Source organism: Embiotoca jacksoni, unplaced genomic scaffold (assembly GCF_022577435.1).
Source record: "Embiotoca jacksoni isolate LCO1_2020_lvr unplaced genomic scaffold, fEmbJac1.0.p SCAF_18, whole genome shotgun sequence".
NCBI classification, from domain to species: domain Eukaryota; kingdom Metazoa; phylum Chordata; class Actinopteri; family Embiotocidae; genus Embiotoca; species Embiotoca jacksoni.
The window spans coordinates 3813759-3832073 of record NW_027185318.1 but is presented as its reverse complement, the minus strand read 5'-3'; the positions used below and the strand labels follow the sequence as shown (position 1 = coordinate 3832073).

General features: G+C 45.2%; 1 protein-coding gene across 2 annotated transcripts in view; it reads right to left on the bottom strand.

The window, feature by feature from the left end:
• Positions 1–867: 867 nt before the first annotated feature.
• kif26ab (kinesin family member 26Ab) overlaps positions 868–18315 on the bottom strand; it is a 63839-nt gene continuing 46391 nt past the window's right edge. For both annotated transcript variants that reach the window (XM_069152184.1, XM_069152185.1), the window contains 12 exons: positions 16556–16739; positions 13528–13740; positions 12393–12486; positions 11532–11794; positions 10492–10675; positions 9777–9936; positions 9267–9429; positions 5167–8413; positions 4344–4537; positions 3409–3432; positions 3032–3182; positions 868–2927 (listed from right to left, as the gene is read on the bottom strand). In XM_069152184.1, the coding sequence (XP_069008285.1) occupies positions 2746–2927; positions 3032–3182; positions 3409–3432; positions 4344–4537; positions 5167–8413; positions 9267–9429; positions 9777–9936; positions 10492–10675; positions 11532–11794; positions 12393–12486; positions 13528–13740; positions 16556–16739 (5059 nt within the window). In that variant the 3' untranslated portion in view covers positions 868–2745. The remainder of the gene's footprint in view (positions 2928–3031; positions 3183–3408; positions 3433–4343; positions 4538–5166; positions 8414–9266; positions 9430–9776; positions 9937–10491; positions 10676–11531; positions 11795–12392; positions 12487–13527; positions 13741–16555; positions 16740–18315) is intronic.

Sequence of the window (18315 nt, the reverse complement as noted above, 5' to 3'; positions counted from 1 at the left end):
GATCAATCAGGCTCATACTTTCTGTTTTTGCATTAATTGGCCACCCAAAACGTAATTGCTCATGCTCCGTGTGCTTCTCATGCTGTAACATTGTCTTTTCAGGGCTTAAACTGTGATGTCCTTGCAGCTTAACCCACCATGCAAACACAAGTTTAATATTTCTAATCCTCAGCGGCATTTCTCGCATTTCCACGTGTAAAGCTGACACTGATGGTGTTTAAAAGGCACCACTACTGACTCTAAGAGCTTGATGTTGGTGAAAACCAGTGCAGACTTCTATGCTCTGCTGTCATAATCTAATAAAGATTGTTGATGGAACATTTGGTGTCTTAATATCAGTGCGTCCATATAATTGGACATTTATAGGAAAATACAAGGTTAACCATGTAAATTGAGTTTAGAATCAGTCACTGTTTTTGTGAATGTTTGTATATGGATTTTTATTTTGCGCAATAAAATGAATTCAAATAAACTTGAATCTTGGCTACTGGCTACACCATACAGCCCACTCTCTTATATTTCATATTAAACCAATGGGAAATGTACAAGCACAGGTTTATTAATATCATAAAAACTGAAAGTGCAAAAAGTAAACAAGCAGGCTGCACCTGGTATTTCAGTGTTGCTGGTGCAGTTCAGATCTCATTTTCAGGTTGTAGCTTCAGGTTTTGGAGGAGAATAATGCTGAGAAAGGTAGGTTGTGTTTGTTAACTATTGCTACAATGGAGACCGTTTGGTTTTCCATTATAATGTACCTTCTGTGGTGGAGACCTTTTACTCTTTGTGTTGGTCTGAAAACAAACAATCCCATGAATACAGAACATGTGAACTGTGGGAAAATATTCAACTTTGAATCGTCAGTAAGAAGAAACATTTTATTCACAGGTACTGTAAAAGTAAAACACAAGCTGCCGTATTGTACATTTATACACAGGGTTTGAAAATCCTATACAAAAACAAAGATATTAGAAAATATGGGTTTTGATATGAAATATGACCTTAGATATATAATAATTTCTTGGAAAAAGGTCTTGGTTTGGTAATAGTTATTTAATTTATGAGCCTAAACCCACATTAGTGAAAACCGAAACTATTGTAAAAAATTAGAATGGTAAAAATGGAGTAGAAATCATTCTTAAAAATGATTAAAAAATCTCATGCAGCATCTTCAGAGAGGGCCTGAGAGAGTACATATTTGTAAAAGAAAGAAAACAAAGTCATATTTGTCATAGATATAGAAATCAAACACACCAAGATACGTACATCAAAGCCAGTCTGTTTTTCTGAACAATCATTTTCACTGATCATCTTTGTTCTCTCTGTGTCAGCTGTTTGATTCATAAACACATTCTGGCAGCTACAAAGAGCTGATATCATGATTGATTTTAAGAAACAATGTCACGATCATTTGCTCTTTCTCACTGCATCCTTTCATGGGAAACTAACAATTCCGGAGTCTTGTCAATGTAGTCAATCTGCCTGTTAAAAAAAAAAAAAAAAAAAGAGTAGAGTCGGGGACTGAAGAGGCCAAACTGTGTTGTTGCCCTTAAGTCAGTATTGAGGTTCTTACAGTAGTTGCAGTAAATGTATTGGAATGCATAGAGCCGAGGCTTGGCAACGCTTGGAATAAGAGGCTGGCAGACTTGTGCTGTCTAATCTGTGCTCCTTTGTTTTACAGTGTATAGAAAGCCCTCAGTCCAAGCCCATTTGGAGCGAAAGAGGGTTCACTGATGAGCACCGCCATCAGTGTAACCATTCATCTAACTATCGTCATAGGCCAGTGTAGGGAAGGTTAAGTCTCTCAAGGTTGCATGACCACCTATTGAGGCACCAGAGAGAATGGCTGAATCAGGAATAATCACTCACTGTCCACCACAGTGCCACTCTGATTGATATGTTTTGGCTTAATCTCTCATTTTCAGTGAGATAAACATGGGCAAGCACAGCTTGAATAAGCCCTCCGTCCCCCAACATTACTGCTGCTCTACCTTAGTGCATCCACTGAGACTCATTTTGATCAAGGCAACTGGAGGGAAAAACATTCACTCTACCCTGCGAGCTTTCACAGGCCAGCTGGCAGGAGATGAGTGACAACAGCAAATGCAGTCCTTGATGAGATAACATAGTCCAGTTTGAAAATCTAGAAAACTACAGAGCCAGAGAGTTAACATAAGGCGCAAGAGGCTGAATGAACATGGATAAAATGCTGACTGAGGTTTGAAACAAGAGAAAAGGCAAAGTCTGGGAGAGCAATAACATTAGCTTATTGCTTTTTTTTCTTTTATTTTTTTTTTCCCTTAAAAGGATATTTGTACACACCACATATTCATTTAAATACACTATACAATGCAATATAAAATACGTTTTGAAAAGCAATATGTTCTGGGTTTACTTCGGTATGCTTAAGATACCTGCACCTTATGAAAAATAATGACTCAAATCAAAACAATAAAAAAGGCACTTCCAGGTGTTGTTCATTGACTCTTGAGTAAGTGATGGCCACTGCTTTGCCACAATAGAGGCAACAGCATTTGTGCTCACGTTTTGTTTCTCTGCCATGTCCTGGACAACGAGGCACTGCAGCTGGGTGGTCGAGATCTCCTCTGTTTTCTTGTAAAGATCCACTCTCAACTCAATTCTGTCTCTTGTTCTTCATTCCAGTGATATCTATTGGCTGACTGCTACATTTCATCTTCTTTTGTCTTCTCACTTCCTCATTTTTTCCACCTGTACTTTCTTTTGTCCTCAGACTTCCACTTCACGCAGTCCCTCCTGAGTGCCAGACGTCTGCATGCTGATGTCGAAGCAGGTTACCATCATGACACGGGACTTGCATAGGTTGACGCAGAACTCCAGCTCCTCTGTGGCCTGTGCCAAGGCCTCCAGGTACTCCGGAGACTCTTTGTCCAAATTCTGGTCCACCTCAACTGTTCGAATGAGAGATTCGTGTTGGGTTATGTGGTTCACCACCGAACACACTTTAAAGTTTGGATATCAACTTACATTGGGAAGAAAATTAGCAGCTACTTACACTCTCCTATCCACTTGCTCGGGTCCATCATCAGTCGGGCCTTGGTGTCCTCCAGCTCCTCCAACAACACTTGATGCTTTGCTTTCAGTTCTCTCACTTGCTGTTGCCTTCTCTCCAGTATCTTCAGCTTACTGTTAAAATACAGCAGGCCCTGGAAGACAGAGAGATGATTAATTACAGTAACAAATGTGGCACGGCACGGAGTAGGAAAGTAAAAATAATTGTTAAAAGTAAAATATCAAATACAAAATTTCTGTCAAACAGTATAGTAGAAATTTTTCATTTGGTCAGAAACCAGGTACAATCAAATACAAACTTTAAAGTAATATGACAAAGTCTTTCAATTTAACGTCAGTCGCTGTAAAAATCAAACTCACCTTGTCCACATCCTGGAATGGTTGCTGAAGACAAAATTGGGGAAAAGAAATAACCAAGTTAGCATGTTGAAAAAGACAAAAAGAGTATTATATAAATGGCATTTACTGTCAGTATTTGATCTCTATCTTAATATACAAGTATGCTGTAGACATAAATGAGGGAAAATCATGGAAATGCAATGAATTACTTGTCATTCAGGCAGTGATGACTGCCTGGGAGAGAGATTAAAGATAATTTCGTCTTAATTGAAAGTAAATCAAAACTACCACCTTTAGCTGGTTTAATAGCTTCTCTCAAATATCCATCTCTGGCTGCTCCAAACTTGTGGGAGAAGTTAATGATCCACAGAAAAGGAGCCAGCTATAAAAAGCCATCAGGCGGCCGGTGATGAGTGCCAGCGGTGAGCAGATTTGGGGTGGTGTCTGGCCTCCTTGTGTTCTTCACACATTCTCTGACCAGTTCTTTAATCACACCTTCTTTTTCCCTCTTACACGCCTCCATAACACTTCCACCACCATCGTCAGCAGTAAACCGAGGCATCATTCATATTAAAACCAATTAACCCTCGTCAGTAATTGCCTCCTGAACTCTTGACATTGCGGAGGAACGCTGCCAAAATTCCAAGCTCTGGGAATCAGACATTTTAACTCCAGGATTTGCCACTGAGCTGACTGAAGGTCAGACGTCTGGGACATATTATTCCTGTCCTGCTCTTTAAAAAGAAACTGGGAAGAAGGGAGCTAAGAAATTCCCACAACGTAAGTCAATGTGGCACATCTTGAGCATGCATGGCATCAGTGTTGCACATGCAAAATATTGCTGAGGCTTAGCAAGTGGGATTCACAAGGCTTTGACCCAGATATTACATTTTCTAAAACATGTTCAGCAACATGAACCACCGTGTGGAGAAAGTCAGGAGTGACCGTCTGCTCACCTCTGTGGTTTCCTCCTGACGCCGCCTTTGGAGACGTTCCACATCATCGATCTCGTACACCTTGATCTCGAAGGGCTCCTTCAGCGGTCCAGACATCGGAGGCAGATCCACCCACTGGCCTGCAGTGACCGCCTTCTTCCCCAGGGTTGAGGTGTCCGGCAGGGGTGCCGGGATCAGCCGCCTCCTCTGGAAGCCTAGAAAGGCATGCACATGGTTAGACAGGCTCCAGTTACAATGATGGCATACAATAACAGTATCTGCTGGGATCTGTGGGAAAATATGTATGAGCCCCACTCTGAGATATAAAGTGATGCAAGGCTTTTCACAGGATGGCAGAGTTGTGGTGATTGCATATTTATAAGGGTTCCGTGTGTTGCTCTTCTGTACATCCACAGCTTGAATACATTTAAAATATTTGTTTTATACACGTGAATTCAAATGGTTATACTCTATGCAAAGACCTCGACCAGGTCACCGTGTTCAATTTATCTTATTCGATCATAACACAGTTCGAAGTCATCTTGTTCGAAGCATTCACTTATATTTTCACATATGTGTATGAATAATGTATGCAGCTGATTCAGGAGGAGAGCAAAATCCAATGAAATACCAATTTGTGAGAGTAATAAGAATGAATTCATAAAGTTATGGTTAATTTCCTTTGAGAGAGCACTAATTTCTTGTGCTATGCGTCTAGTTTCACAGCAAAACACTTTGATAGAAGCCACATGCACTGCAATTACCAGCATGTTATATATGCTAATACTGGTGAATATTACCTATTTCTGCACCGCTAATCCCAAAACCCAAATTAGTTTCTCACCATTTGCTCTCTTCTTGGGATACTTGCAGCTCCTTGCTCTGCCTGAAGATGAAATCCCGCTCTCGCTCATCGAGTCGTGGGCAGAGGAGGCGCTGCCTGTGGCTTCACTGTCTCGGATCATGCTTTCATAGCCGCTGCTGCCGCCGCTGTGGTAGAACAGAGCTGTGCGGCCCATCGCTGGAGGCAGCTCCCCGCTCAACACGCTGCTGTTGTCGCTGCCGTGGCCGCTGCTGTAGCGTTGAGGCCGCCTGGGTGCTGTGATTTTACTGTATGGAGAGGGCAGCATGGCCATGGGGGATTGGTCGTCACCAACGTTCACCCCACTGTCGTTCCCGCTGTCCGAGTCTACTGAGGCTCTCACGTGTTTGCCCGATATGTTGCCCGTGGCCAGTTCGCTTACACGGCTGTTTGCGGCCCTAATGGCCTGCTTTGTGCCCATGATGGTTGCTCTTCCGGGTTTAGCGGTGACGGCAGCGGTGGTCCGAGGGGCTGACGTTCGTCCTGACGGAGGCAGGTTGGCGTTTGTATTTCTGGTAACAGGAGCAGCCAAAGACTTTGTGGAGGAGCTCAGGCCCTTGGAGCTGTTTGCTGACAGAGATCGTGCCTTGCTACCAGCAGCTGCTCCTAATGCTCTGGGGTTTACAGAGGCTTTTACCTGCCCAGGTTTGCTAATATTTCCTACACTTGGGGAAGATGGGCAGGTAGCTATAGGAGAGCTGGATGAATTAGGAATACCAAATCTTGGAATGGACTTGTTGGATTTGCTGCTGCTGCTCCCCAGACTTGCCCCGCTATTCTCCCTACTAAGCGCAGCCCTGGAACCAGACAAGGACACGCTTTCACACCTTTCCAGCGACATTTGACTGCCATAATGCTGCCCAGCCTCTCTCTGCCCTTTGGCCTTCAGGCTGGACGTAACTTTGGCTGTGTTGAGGCTGGCGGTTTTGAAACTGGCAGAGTCTACTCTGTGACGTACCTCAAGCTCATCCTCTGATACAGCTGCCCTTGCTCCGGAGGTCCTCCCTGCCTCCCAATATGCTGACTTTAAGGCACTTTGGGGCAGCAGGGTTTTAGTCTTATGGTCAAGACTGGACTTTCTTACTGGAGGGGGAGGAGGCGAGGTGCAGCCAGGTTTAGGGAGATTGCTCGCTTTCTGAGAGTTAGCCTTATTGTTTTTCCCCAGAGAGGAGAATTTAAGGCTTGTGGTAGATCCAATGATATCTTGGGTTCCCTTGTAGTCCGTGGAGGAATGGATGACGGGCACTGTTCCCAGGGTGGTGGCACCTCGTCTCAGCTGAGGCATTTTGCTGGGTGGAGTCTTACTGGCTGACTTCTCACAGCCATCGACCACCCTCTGGGATGAGGTAGACCCCTGCACCTTGGGTGGGCGAGGTACACTGTTGCTGTTGTTGGGTGTTTTGCTGGAAGGGATGCCACTGGGTGGGGTTCTGAGAAATTTGCTGGTGCTGCTGGAGTCAGAAAACTGAGGTTCTGAGTGGTTGTCGACGCGCTGCCAAGGATTCTCCTGCTTCACCTCTTGCCTTGGTGGGTCTCTGCTGCTGCTACTGCTGCTGCTACTATGGGAGATGGATGAGGTAGGTTTAATCTTCCTGGGAAGACTGGAGTGGACTATGGAGGGGCCCTGTGAAAGTGGGGAGGAGCTAAGCGAGTGAGCTTTAGTTATTTTAGATGTGAATCTGAGGGAGCCTTTAGCTGATTCCGGTGATGGGGGGCACTTTGTCAACGATAGTTTGCTTGAGGCAGCACTGTCACTGTCTAGTTCCGAAAAACTAAATCCACTGTCATTTAGCGAGTTCTTGGCATCCCTAGGAGAGGACACGCAATGAAACATGTCCAGGGAATCGAAGTAAAAGGTTGCCTCTGGTCCCATGTGTTTGGCCTGTGGAAGGAAGACGTCTGTCGAATGAGCCCCTTCACTTTCCAAAGTGCAGACACTGACCTCACTCAGCCAGGAGCTAATAGATGAACCCCTGCTGTCTATACACTCCATTGCTCCATCCTGAAGGGGTGTGACCACCGCAATGTTCACCTCTGATCCTCCCACGGCTGAGGTGTAGGCGTCAAATTCATCATTGATGCTGCTGATGATGCTGACAGGTCGGGAACCAGAGGCCAGGGCCTGAAGGGAGCAGTCACTGTTAAAGCTGATGATGCTTGATGGCCGACCCCTATCAACAAGACTGCCTATCGACAGCTCCTCCACCACAGTGAACACCAGCTCATCCTCTCCATTCAGCTCCACAGGCTGCTGCAGGGTGACGGTAGCTCTAAGGATGTCCCGATCCAGACATCTTTCCCTCAAGGTGGAGCGCACCTGGCACACCTCCACCGGACCTCTGAGCAAATGGGGAGTGCAGGGATCCCTTCTTTTCACAGCTTGGTGGCTCATTCCCACAGGTGGCATTCTGGTGCTGGATCTTTCTTCAATGTCTGCATTTTCTCTCTGCTGTAAGGGAGGCGGGGCCGGCTTTGGCAAGGATTTCTTGTTGAAGTAGACCTTCTCCCTCACCACAGGCTCAGAGGTTGGCACTGTAGCACCTGCCAGTCTGTTTGTACTAACCTGGGTCTCTGAAGCCAAGACCTTCTCACCATCAGCGCTGGTTCTGCATATATTTTGAACGCTCTCTGCAGGTATGCATTGCCTCTTGGCATTGTCCACTTTAGACTTAGCGTTGGGGCTGCAGGATGGCTGCGTGGGGACAGATTTGGGAGATTGTTTGGTTGAGACGCCCTCTTGGTTGTAGGAAGTATTTGCTACAATCTTTGGTGAAACAGAGCCTGGGCTCTCCTTAGATTTGTCGGTCTTGGGGCTAGCCTGGTTTCGCTTGTCCTCTCCAACAAAGGCAGTGGGTTCTTCACTGCCATCTATACACTCCAGCCTCTCCTGCAGTTCAGCAAATGTGTTGCATTTAAAGAACTGGTCTCTGTCCAGGGGGCCGTCTTTTGTAGACTTCTTCCTGTTAAGGGAAGGGATAATCGGAACGAAGGCTGGTGGGCCTTCGTTGTCACTAAGCTCCCTGTCTGAGATTGCAGTTCCCCCGGGGCCCACGTAGATAACAGTATCACAAGACTGTTCACTACTGGAGGAGTAGTCTGGGTCACTGAGCAGGGAGGGCAGGTCTGGGTCCAGGGCTACTGTCCGAGGGTGGAAGGGCCTGAGGTGGGGTGGCCGGCGGATCCTGCCTTCCTCACAGGAACTTTCCCCCCCAGATGAACTGGATGCATACTGCACAGCAGAGTTCAAATGGAGGAGACATTAGTCTTTTTGCATTTGAAATTACCTCATTAAGTGATGACAGTAATGTGGTTTTATCTTCTTCAGATGTTAATCTAACAGTATTCCCATTTTACAAAACCATTGTAACCCTCATAATTTATAGTAGATTATTATCTTAATTTCATTGTAAGAATCAATTTAGGGCAAATATTAATTTCTATGACGTTACCAGTCAATATTTATCTAAAGGTTAAAAGTGCACATCAATAGTCACACAGAAATTAATGTCAGTAATACAAATTGCTGTATGTGGACTGCATTATAATCACCACTGGGACCAGGACCAAAATAAATACATGCTGTCATTCCAGCTAATTATCTGGAGCATATATTTCTCTAATCCATGGGAATGCATTACACACTTCCTTAAGAAGTGGTATTGATTACATGATTATGTGAGGAGCTGAGAAAAAACTAGCTCTGAGTTACCGCACTAATAATATTTCATTTGCAGAGGCATTAACACATTCATTCACTTAATAGCTCCAAAATTACAGAAGGAAGAACAATTTAGGGACTTAAATCATGTTACGATTTATGATGAATGTAGTTGCAAATGCACATTGGGAATATAATTACTATACTTGAAACACTTAAATATGATGTAAAATAACAATTAAGCTGCATTTATCATTTATAAATAATTAATAACAATGAGTTATAAGCAATAAAATAAGTTGTTAAATGCCTGATTTAAATTGCAAGATTACATTACTTGCTGTTACTGGATTTTCATACAATGTTAGTTTATTACTGCATACATTTAAACACATAATCAGTGCTAATGAGTTCATCAGTCTACCTTAGATTTCTTCTTCCTCATGCGGTGGATGCGGGATGCCAGCTGGATGGTGGTGAGTGAGTCAGCATAGTTGGCCGGGCAGTCGGAGATGTGGGCAATCATTGTGGTTCTGCAGTTGATGTTGCCGAGGGACTCCCTCAACAGCATGGTCAGTTTGCTGTCCCTACAGAAAGCATTCACACTGTCATTAACAAACAACTTTGTAATATGTTAAAACCCACTGCTAAAGATATAGCTGGCATGTCTCCAGTGGAATATGTTTTGAATTCTCTATGCCGAAAAACACTCCCATATGACAAGTCTTTAATCTTTTCATACCTGATTAATTGCAATATAATCTCGTGCAACACCAAGTAAGGTCTTATGTGAGGCTAACTAAACAAGCGAAATAAATAGTCACACAGCAAACCTGTACGGTTGACGCCACATGCAGTGACATGCCTGAAATAATTAACAGTAGATACAACAAGTCGATAAAACCGACAGTAAAACTAATAGTGGTTTTCTTACTTGTAAGGTACATGTTTCGCTCCATTTGCTAAAGCCATGATGACATTTCCCAGTGCGTTCAGGGAAAGACACAGGCCTCCCCCTCCGTCTCTGCTCTTGCTCAGGACCTTTTCACAGCTCCCCAAATCGATGAGGTGCAGCCTGCTCCGTCCGCCTGACACTATGCCAACAGCAGAAGAAGAACCAGGTGAGGCAAGCACAGACACTCCCTCTCTGAACTTCGCTCTTCACGCACAGTGCCATGATGGCAGGCGAGGCACAGCTCTGTCGGAGCCATCTGGCTCATTTATGAGTAAGATTACAACATTGAAATGATTCAAATTGCACCCAGACTGTTTCACTCCTACCAGATGAGTAACCCATGGTAACAAGGAGTCTCCATTGATATAGACATAAAAACAAAAGAATCCACTGACAATCAGAAACAACACTTTTCTTCTAATGATTCAAAATGCAGCTTTAGCAACCTGGCTGTCATTGTAAAAAAAAATCATAGAGTTACATGTTGTTATGTGGGTGACTGATGTTATTCCTACAGCAGTAGCAAAACGTTTAAAGTCCAGTCAGCCAGGCTTCTCACATTGATTTGGACTTTTCCAACTATATGCATACTAACTGATTACTGTGTGGCAGAACAGAGACTTCAAACATATAGTTCGAAAATGTGTGGTGACAACTTGTAGCTCCAGAGCAGTAGTAACGTAGTAATACTAACTTCCGCCTTTGCCGCTCTTCTCCATGCGGTACTGGTAGATGTGCAGCGTGAACAGCATGTGGGAGTTGCGCCTCTCGTCCTCATCAGCATTTGGTCTGCTGGTGCTGCGTGCGGCGATGGCTGCATCCAGGAAGAAGGCGGCTTTGTCAGCGGTCGGTGCACGAAGCTCGCTCTGATTCTGGAGCTAGGGGGGGAAGGAAGAGACAGACAGCAGGGTTAGGGTTAGCAAAAGAGGCCACACAGGGCTTGAGAAAGAGGATGGATGTGAAAAGGATACCGGTGGAAGAGAGGGGAGCCAGTTAATTGGACCCCGGCCCACATTTCTTGCCCATTAGATTGGGTCTCGGGGGCAATTAAAACAGCAGATATGCACACAGAGGGAGGAGGATTAGGAGAGGTAATGGTGGAGCAGGAGGCAGGGGCACTTCCTTCACCATGATGTGATGATGGTGATGGGATACAGAAAGAAAGGGGGGGGGGGGATAGGAGGGAGACAGAGAAGGCGGGGGGGCATCATGAAGGGAGCCCACGCGTGGCTGCTGAGCAGCAGAGCAAGAAGGAGCTTCACAGAAGTGCACAGCCTTTGAAGTTGGAGTCCGTACATATCCCCAAAAAACAACATCTGACAGCAACACCTGTGAGTGCCTTCAAACCCTACAGTCGTCCACCATCCCCCAATAATACTTCTATTGCCCCGTAGAGGGCTAACGCTAACACATGGGTAATAGATGCTTATGGATGCTGACAGGAGAGTCGATACAAAGGTAAGAAGAAAGCCATCGATAGCACAGATGGGTTTGGTAGAAATATAAAGCAAAGATTTCAGGAGCGGGCAGAGCAAGAACAACTAGGAAGTCCTGGGAGATAAAAAAAAAAAAACACATGCACTCACAAGAAGTTTAAACATCTTTGGGAGTAGAGGAAGTAGATCACAGACAGAAAAAGATCAATACTCAGACAGACTAATACATTATAACCCGCAGGGAGAAAGAAAGGATCAGCGAACAAAGAAAAAATATGAGCGATGGAATGCTTCTCACCTGAGTGCCACAGATGGGATCCTCTCTCAGGTGGATTCCCGGGGACTGGCCCTCCTGCAGGCTGCCTGTCGACACCTCAGACAGCAAGTCCTTCAGCTCCTCGTCTTTTCCAAAGATTTCCACGGCAGACACGCGGACCGAGAAGCGCGTGCCCGTCTTCTCCTTGCGCTCGTTGATGAGCTTGAAGAGCCAGGAAATGGCACAGGGCACAATGCCGAGGCTCTGAGTGGAGCCGTCTTTGCCAATCATGGTGTATGTCTTGCCTGGGGATGTGTAAAAGGCAGAGGAGGATGGAAATGGAAATATTGCCTTGTGTCTGGAAGCCAGCTACACTCACTATATGTTCAAACTAAAATTACTTCTTTCATCGAGCTGCCTGGAACGGGCAGAAGGTTCACAAAGAAATAGACACTGACCGGATATTTTCTGAGCGTTATTGTGTTTAACAACTGATGATGAAAAAAAAAAATAATGGCTGACGTGGGGGATCAGAGGTACATGGCAAATAAAAATCAAATGCTAATCCAAGGACCTCTTCCAGAAGCAGTTACTCAGTGAAGAATTATTGCACGTGGAACCAGCAGCATGAGGAAAGCACTACAATCACTGGCCAGGCCAATTACTAAGATTTTAATTACAGACTGAGCCCTGAAGCCTGGACGCAGCACTTCAACCCCTCACCCCCACCCCCACCCCAAGACTCACTACCCGTTCCTTTTCCTCCAATCTCCCATTCCTTGACTCAACCCAGTGCACCGCTAAGCCAATTGTGGACATCAAGTGTAGCTAACAAAGAGCAATGAGAGTTTTCCTTGGCTAACAAAGGCACTTGTCTAATCTGTAGCCAGTGGAGGATCTTACCGAGCTTGACTTGACCGAAGCAGAAGATGCAACCGTCTGCACCATTCACCACGGACTGGATGACCTCAGCCACAGTCCCTGAGCACACCTCAGCCTGTGAAAAACAGAAGCAGCCCCCTCACTGTCAATTTACAATTCAGCAACATCCAAGAAGCACTGTAAAACAGGCAAACTGAGAACAATGAATCCTTAAATACTATCCGTTATTTGGCATCGGTTACACCAAATCACATTCATGGTTTCAGTATTTTTCATCACTCAGGGGTGTGTGTGTGTGTGTTTGCATGTGCTGTAATGTGTGGCTAGTTTTTGCAATGTGTTTCAGCATGGGTCCTCTGGGGCGAGGCTTCTGCAGCACAGGCCCCTTTCCCATACATCACACAGCAAACAAGACCACTAACAGCAGAACAGCTTGCTGTTACTGTTAGCCACCAGCAGTGCTGTCCCAGCGGCACAATCCAGCAGCTTGGCTTCGGCTCTGCAGCAGAAACATTTAGGCTTCAGCAATCAGCAGCTTACTGAGGGAAAATAATTGCTCTAAGTAGGTGGTATGATACAAGATCTGAGGTTCCCACTGTTATGGAAATGCATCCTACACCAGTGATGACAACCTCCTCTGCTCTTATAGCTATTTAGAGTTTACCGCACTACGGGGAAATGCATTAAATACTTGACCTCAGATTTTCTTTAAATTTTGCTGCAAGTAACAGCCAATTATTCCATTAAAAAGACGGGTGTTTGTCTTAACCTGTGGAGACAGTGAAACTGGACCCATCCGAAGATACAATGCAGTAAACATATAGCTGCCCTTTGTCTTTGATGTCAGTGGATATGCCTGCTGTTTGCTGCAGAGGGCTGAGGTTAGATATAGCTGTTCTATGAAAGGAGAGGTTAGATATAAGTGGAGTGGATTCAAGTCATTCCTCAGGAGGCTTAAAAGGCCCAGCTGTTAGGCCCACACTGGTAAGAATGCCCCCTGACCCAAGACAAGCATTTTTCCTCTAAGCCCCTGGTCACACCCTGCCGGCATGAAGACGTCCTTTTGCCCTTGAGAGGCTGAATTCCCACACAACACCTTTAAAAAAAAAAAAAAAAAACTATACATACACACAAGAACACACACAGTGGCCCTTACTTGTGAGGCATCCTGGGTAAAAACAGCATCGAAGGCAAATATCTTTGGGACGGCCACAGTGGCAGACCTCCTGTGCCCTGAGCCGGAGTGTGGGCTGGACGCGGGGTCATAGAGAGTCAGCTGCTTCTTTCTGCTGTCTACTTTCAGGAAGGACTGAGACTCTGAAGAGTCGGCAGCCTCCAGAGATGGACAGATACGCATCATCACTTTCACCTAAACCCCAGAGCGAGACAGATACGCAGAGAGAGAATGGGGAGAAAAGGGAGGATTAGCGAGTGCGAAGGCACAAAACATGACAAAGGGGCAGATGGAGTCAGCAAAGAGATTTAAGAATTTATTTTTCAGGTTCAGCACAGAGGAGGAAAAAAAATGAGGCTCAGTTTAAAATTGTTTACTACCAATGCACAAAGGGAAGAGGAGAAATGTATGGATGGCAGTTTATAACCAGTATATAAGTTGCAAACTGAGAAGGTCCTTCAGCATTTTGCATTAACATCACGTCCACTTTGTCAGAGCTGATGGACACCGAAGGTTACCATGGAAACACTAGTCTCACATTGACTTGCAAACTCGATGGGTCAACACACTGCCTAATGGTAAAATGTGGCAAGGTGAGTATTGAAAGTCACAGCTGAAAACAGTGGAAATTGGTGTGTGTGTGTGTGTGTGTGTGTGTGTGTGTGTGTGTGTGTGTGTGTGTGTGTGTGTGTGTGTGTGTGTGTGTGTGTGTGTGTGTGTGGAGCACCCTGCTGGGGGATTATCCCACTAGACGTTATTTTCCTGGACCAGGAGCCGCTCAGCAGCATGAGAGTGCAGGAGCATATGGCCCCCCCCTCTTATCCCACCTACTCTCTCTGCTCCTTCTCCTTTTCTTCCTGGAAAATGCCTGCTCCACATTAAAAAAAAGCTGGAGACCTACCCTGTTGCATTCTGGGGCTTGACATTCATGAAGTGAGCTCACAGTCTGAACACACTCCACAGGTCATCTTGTCAGCCTTTTATGCTAAATTGGAGGACAGATTAATAACTAAAGGTGTTGATTCAGCACTGCTCTGACAAGCCCATTCATGTCTAATGCTATTGCCGTGGTAACAGGAGGGAAGTCATTATGTGAGTTGTGTATTGTTGCACCACCTTACAAACAATAGCAGAGAAATGTTACCATTTCCTGCCTCTCCAATGCTCCAGAGATACACTCTGTGTGGTTTGTGTGTGAGTCTGTACAAAACCCCCATTTACCATCACCTGCTTTTAAAACCCTGACAGACTGCTTTACAATCTGATGGTCAGATATGTGCCACTTCTATTTCTCTGAAGGCTCTGTGAGAGTATATGTGTGACCGACAGGGGACAGAAACGGCACTTGGGATATGTTTAGAGTGTTTAGTGTTACACCTAGCATTACATCAACTGACTAGTTTCTATATGCTGCCGTGTGTGTGATAGGGAACTCAATCCTGAGCCATTTTAAAGCTTCTTGAAAAAGCGTCTATGATGCCTCACAAGCTGAAATGAAAACCTTAAAATACAGCTAACTCCCTTCCCCTTTTCACAGAAGATTGTTTTGCCCAGCCTGGAACTCTCCACCATCTTCACGCCCCCACAAAAGGCCTATTCTTCCCCTGACTAGTATATAAATATTGCAAGAGAATAGATCCAGGCTCCAGCACTCTGAAACAATGTGACTGGAAATCCCTTTCTTTCAGTGAGTGAATTCATCTCGGATTCCTCAGGCCAAGTGCAAACTCTCTTTATACTCCGCAGAGGGCTGTTATCGTGACTGACGTGTGCATATGTTGAGTAAATTACATTTGCTATGACATTTAAACCCTACATACGACTGCTGTGTGTCTGTCTACGAGTTAGAGGCTACCAGGCGAACTAATGTCTCCGTTTTATTTATGTTGGCAGAGATCAGACACTGGAGGTCACGGAGGATTGGCTGCAGTATTTTCACACCCGGACTCCATGCTAATGGCCTCTGTTTCCCTGTCCCTTGATCCCTCACAAAATCCATTAGTGTATGGTGGCATTACTCCGCCCACACCGCTGTCTATACCTGAAAGAACTGTGTCTAGGTCAAAAGTGAAGTGGAAGTGACCCACATACGCCTGATGGAAACAAGACATTCATCGAAGTCTTCAGTTGAATTAATATGAAACATAAGCAGGCAAAGTGAAAGCGATGTAGGCAACTGAAAAGGTTATTTCTACCCTGATTTAAAAAGAGAGACAGGGAGAAAGGAAGAGAGAAATCACATTGATGTATTTGCTTTACAATAAGAAAACCTGGAAATCTGTCCTCATAGGCTTGGAACAATATCATAAATCCTGCTTTCCCCTTTAAAACCAGCCCCTTTAGCTGAACAGATCTACAGTATATGTCAGGTGTGGGCTTGAGGAGTCTTGTTAATAACAGTTTTTTTTTTATGAAGCCCGCATGTAAATGGTAGATTTACAATATGTGGCAAAATTTCAACCGTCTGGATACCTGGCAGCAGAAGCGAGCACTTCCTATCCAGGTGGGATCTAATCTTGTTAGGGGACTTCTTCTGCTTTATAAATACAGGACGCCAGCTCAGACAAACAATACCCAATAAACCACAAAGGAAGAGCGATGTGTTTATACAGCTTTGTTTAATGACTGTCCTATTGCTGCCAGCCTGATTTTCATTATCGCACGATGTACCTCAAATGTACCTAAAATGGAATTAGAAATCCTGCTCTTAACAGGACCGCAGACTGGTGAATTACAGTTGTTATTTCTTTCCAGGGTTTCTGTGTCCAGAGCGAGGAATGCTGGTCTCACAAACTGAGTGAATTCATGACATTCCAGCAGGCTTATCTGACTGCATCTGCATGGACTGGACCAGACGGCATGCTGCCTGTGGACCACTCTGTCGCCACTCTGCATTCACCCCCTCAAACAGGGGTCTGCGTCTACATGTGTGCGTAGGCAGGGAATGGTAGCTTATGCCGGCAGTCTGTTGTGCAGTGTTACACTTTATTCTTTGTGTGTCTGTTCTCACCTTTCCCATCCCTGGGTTCTCTTTCACTTTGGACACGGCTCGGAGCAGGCATGGCGGGGCGGGGGGCGGGGACACCTGCAGGATGCCGCTGAAGTTGGTCGGGTAAATGGAGGGCTCCTGCGGGTGGAGCAGTGAGGGCTGGTGTTTCTTCCGCTTGGAGGACAGATTCAGCTTCTGAGCTGCCCTGGAATAAGAAAACAAAAAAACACCATTAAAGTGAAGCTATACTCATAAAAACCACCATGCCATGAAAGTTCATACTTAAGCAAATCCTTTTTTTTCAGGTAACGTTTCTTTCCAGCGAGGTGCCCAACCGAGAGCTTTTTGATTTCAAATGTTTGCCTTGACATTTTTAAGTGCCAGCTGTAAAACCTTTAGAAATCGCACACTGACAATATAACATAAAGGTCAACAATCTTCTTGCAGTTTGCCAAAGTAAAGAAAGTCAGCAGGCGAACCACACTGTGACACCACTCACCACAATTCTCCACACTAAAAATACTTTTCATCCAACTCCTATCTCCTACTCCCAATCCAAGATATTGCTTCAGGCCTCGACTTCAGTGAGAAATGGTGGACTTCTCTGAAACCTTGATGTTTTCATACAGAAACTGCAACACTATAAGACAAGTGATTGCCAGCCAAATATTTTGTTTTGCCTGTTGAAGACCAAATAAGCTGCCAAAGCAGAGAGCCCCTGCAAATACATGCATTTATCTTGATCAAACAGGAAAAGAAACTGTGATGGACATGACATGTGAAGACCCTCTGGGATACAATCAAGTCCATCTCTGCAACAAAAGCTAAGCGATTATGACAGAGGATGCTCACCAATCATTTTAGGTCAGTGACAGAGCATAATAGAGTTTTGATCATTGTATACAGGTGGGGCAGCTCCATTAGATGAGAGGCAGGTAGGTAAAATCAACTCTTCCCTTTACTTTAGTGATATCTAGATAGACACACGGCCCTTCTGCTGTGCTGGCACCCAACAGAGCCCACTGCTGTAACTGAGCCCAGCTTTTTTGACATTCCTCTAATTAAAATCCACCGATATCACGGCCCCTTGTCTCCCAGAGCCCATGCACTGTCTAAACTCCTGCAACTTACAGGACAGCACCAATATCCCCGGCTGGCCTGCAGGGAATCTGGCCAGACTTAGAGTGGTTCCAGGTATGGCATCGCTCTGGATCAGCTAACACTCAGCCCACAATCAGTAATTCAAGGTCAGCGAGGAAAGTAATACCCCGAGGAAATTCAAATGCACTCAAAGGGTTTTCACTCAAGCAGTGAGATTTCAGAGAAATACAGGGAAGACAAAGAGGTGCTTGTCAACACAAAGATTGCCACAGAGAAGTAAAGAAAAGTGGAGGAAAAGAAGAAAACGTGAGAAATTTGGAGACCGAGGAGTTTTAGGAAAAGAGACAGAACATGTGAAACAAAGTGAAAGAGGGAAAAGGAACAGATCCCTGTGTGTCCTCGGGAGCAGCAGTCTCCTCAGAGGCCAGCCTGAGCTCATTAGTCCTGTTCTGGGCTCCTATGGACAGGACTGGGTGGGCTGCTGCCAAAAACACAGCCCCCCTCCACTCCCCTTCCCTCCCCTCCCTCTTTCCCTACATCCTGGACTGACAACCCCCCCACCCTCCCCCCTCTTCTTCTGCTCAACACTCCCTCTCCACTGTACACCCCCTGCAGCGACAGCCCAAGAGCACAATCAGGGAACACACTGCTGGCTGATGGAATAATTATTGCATCCAAGA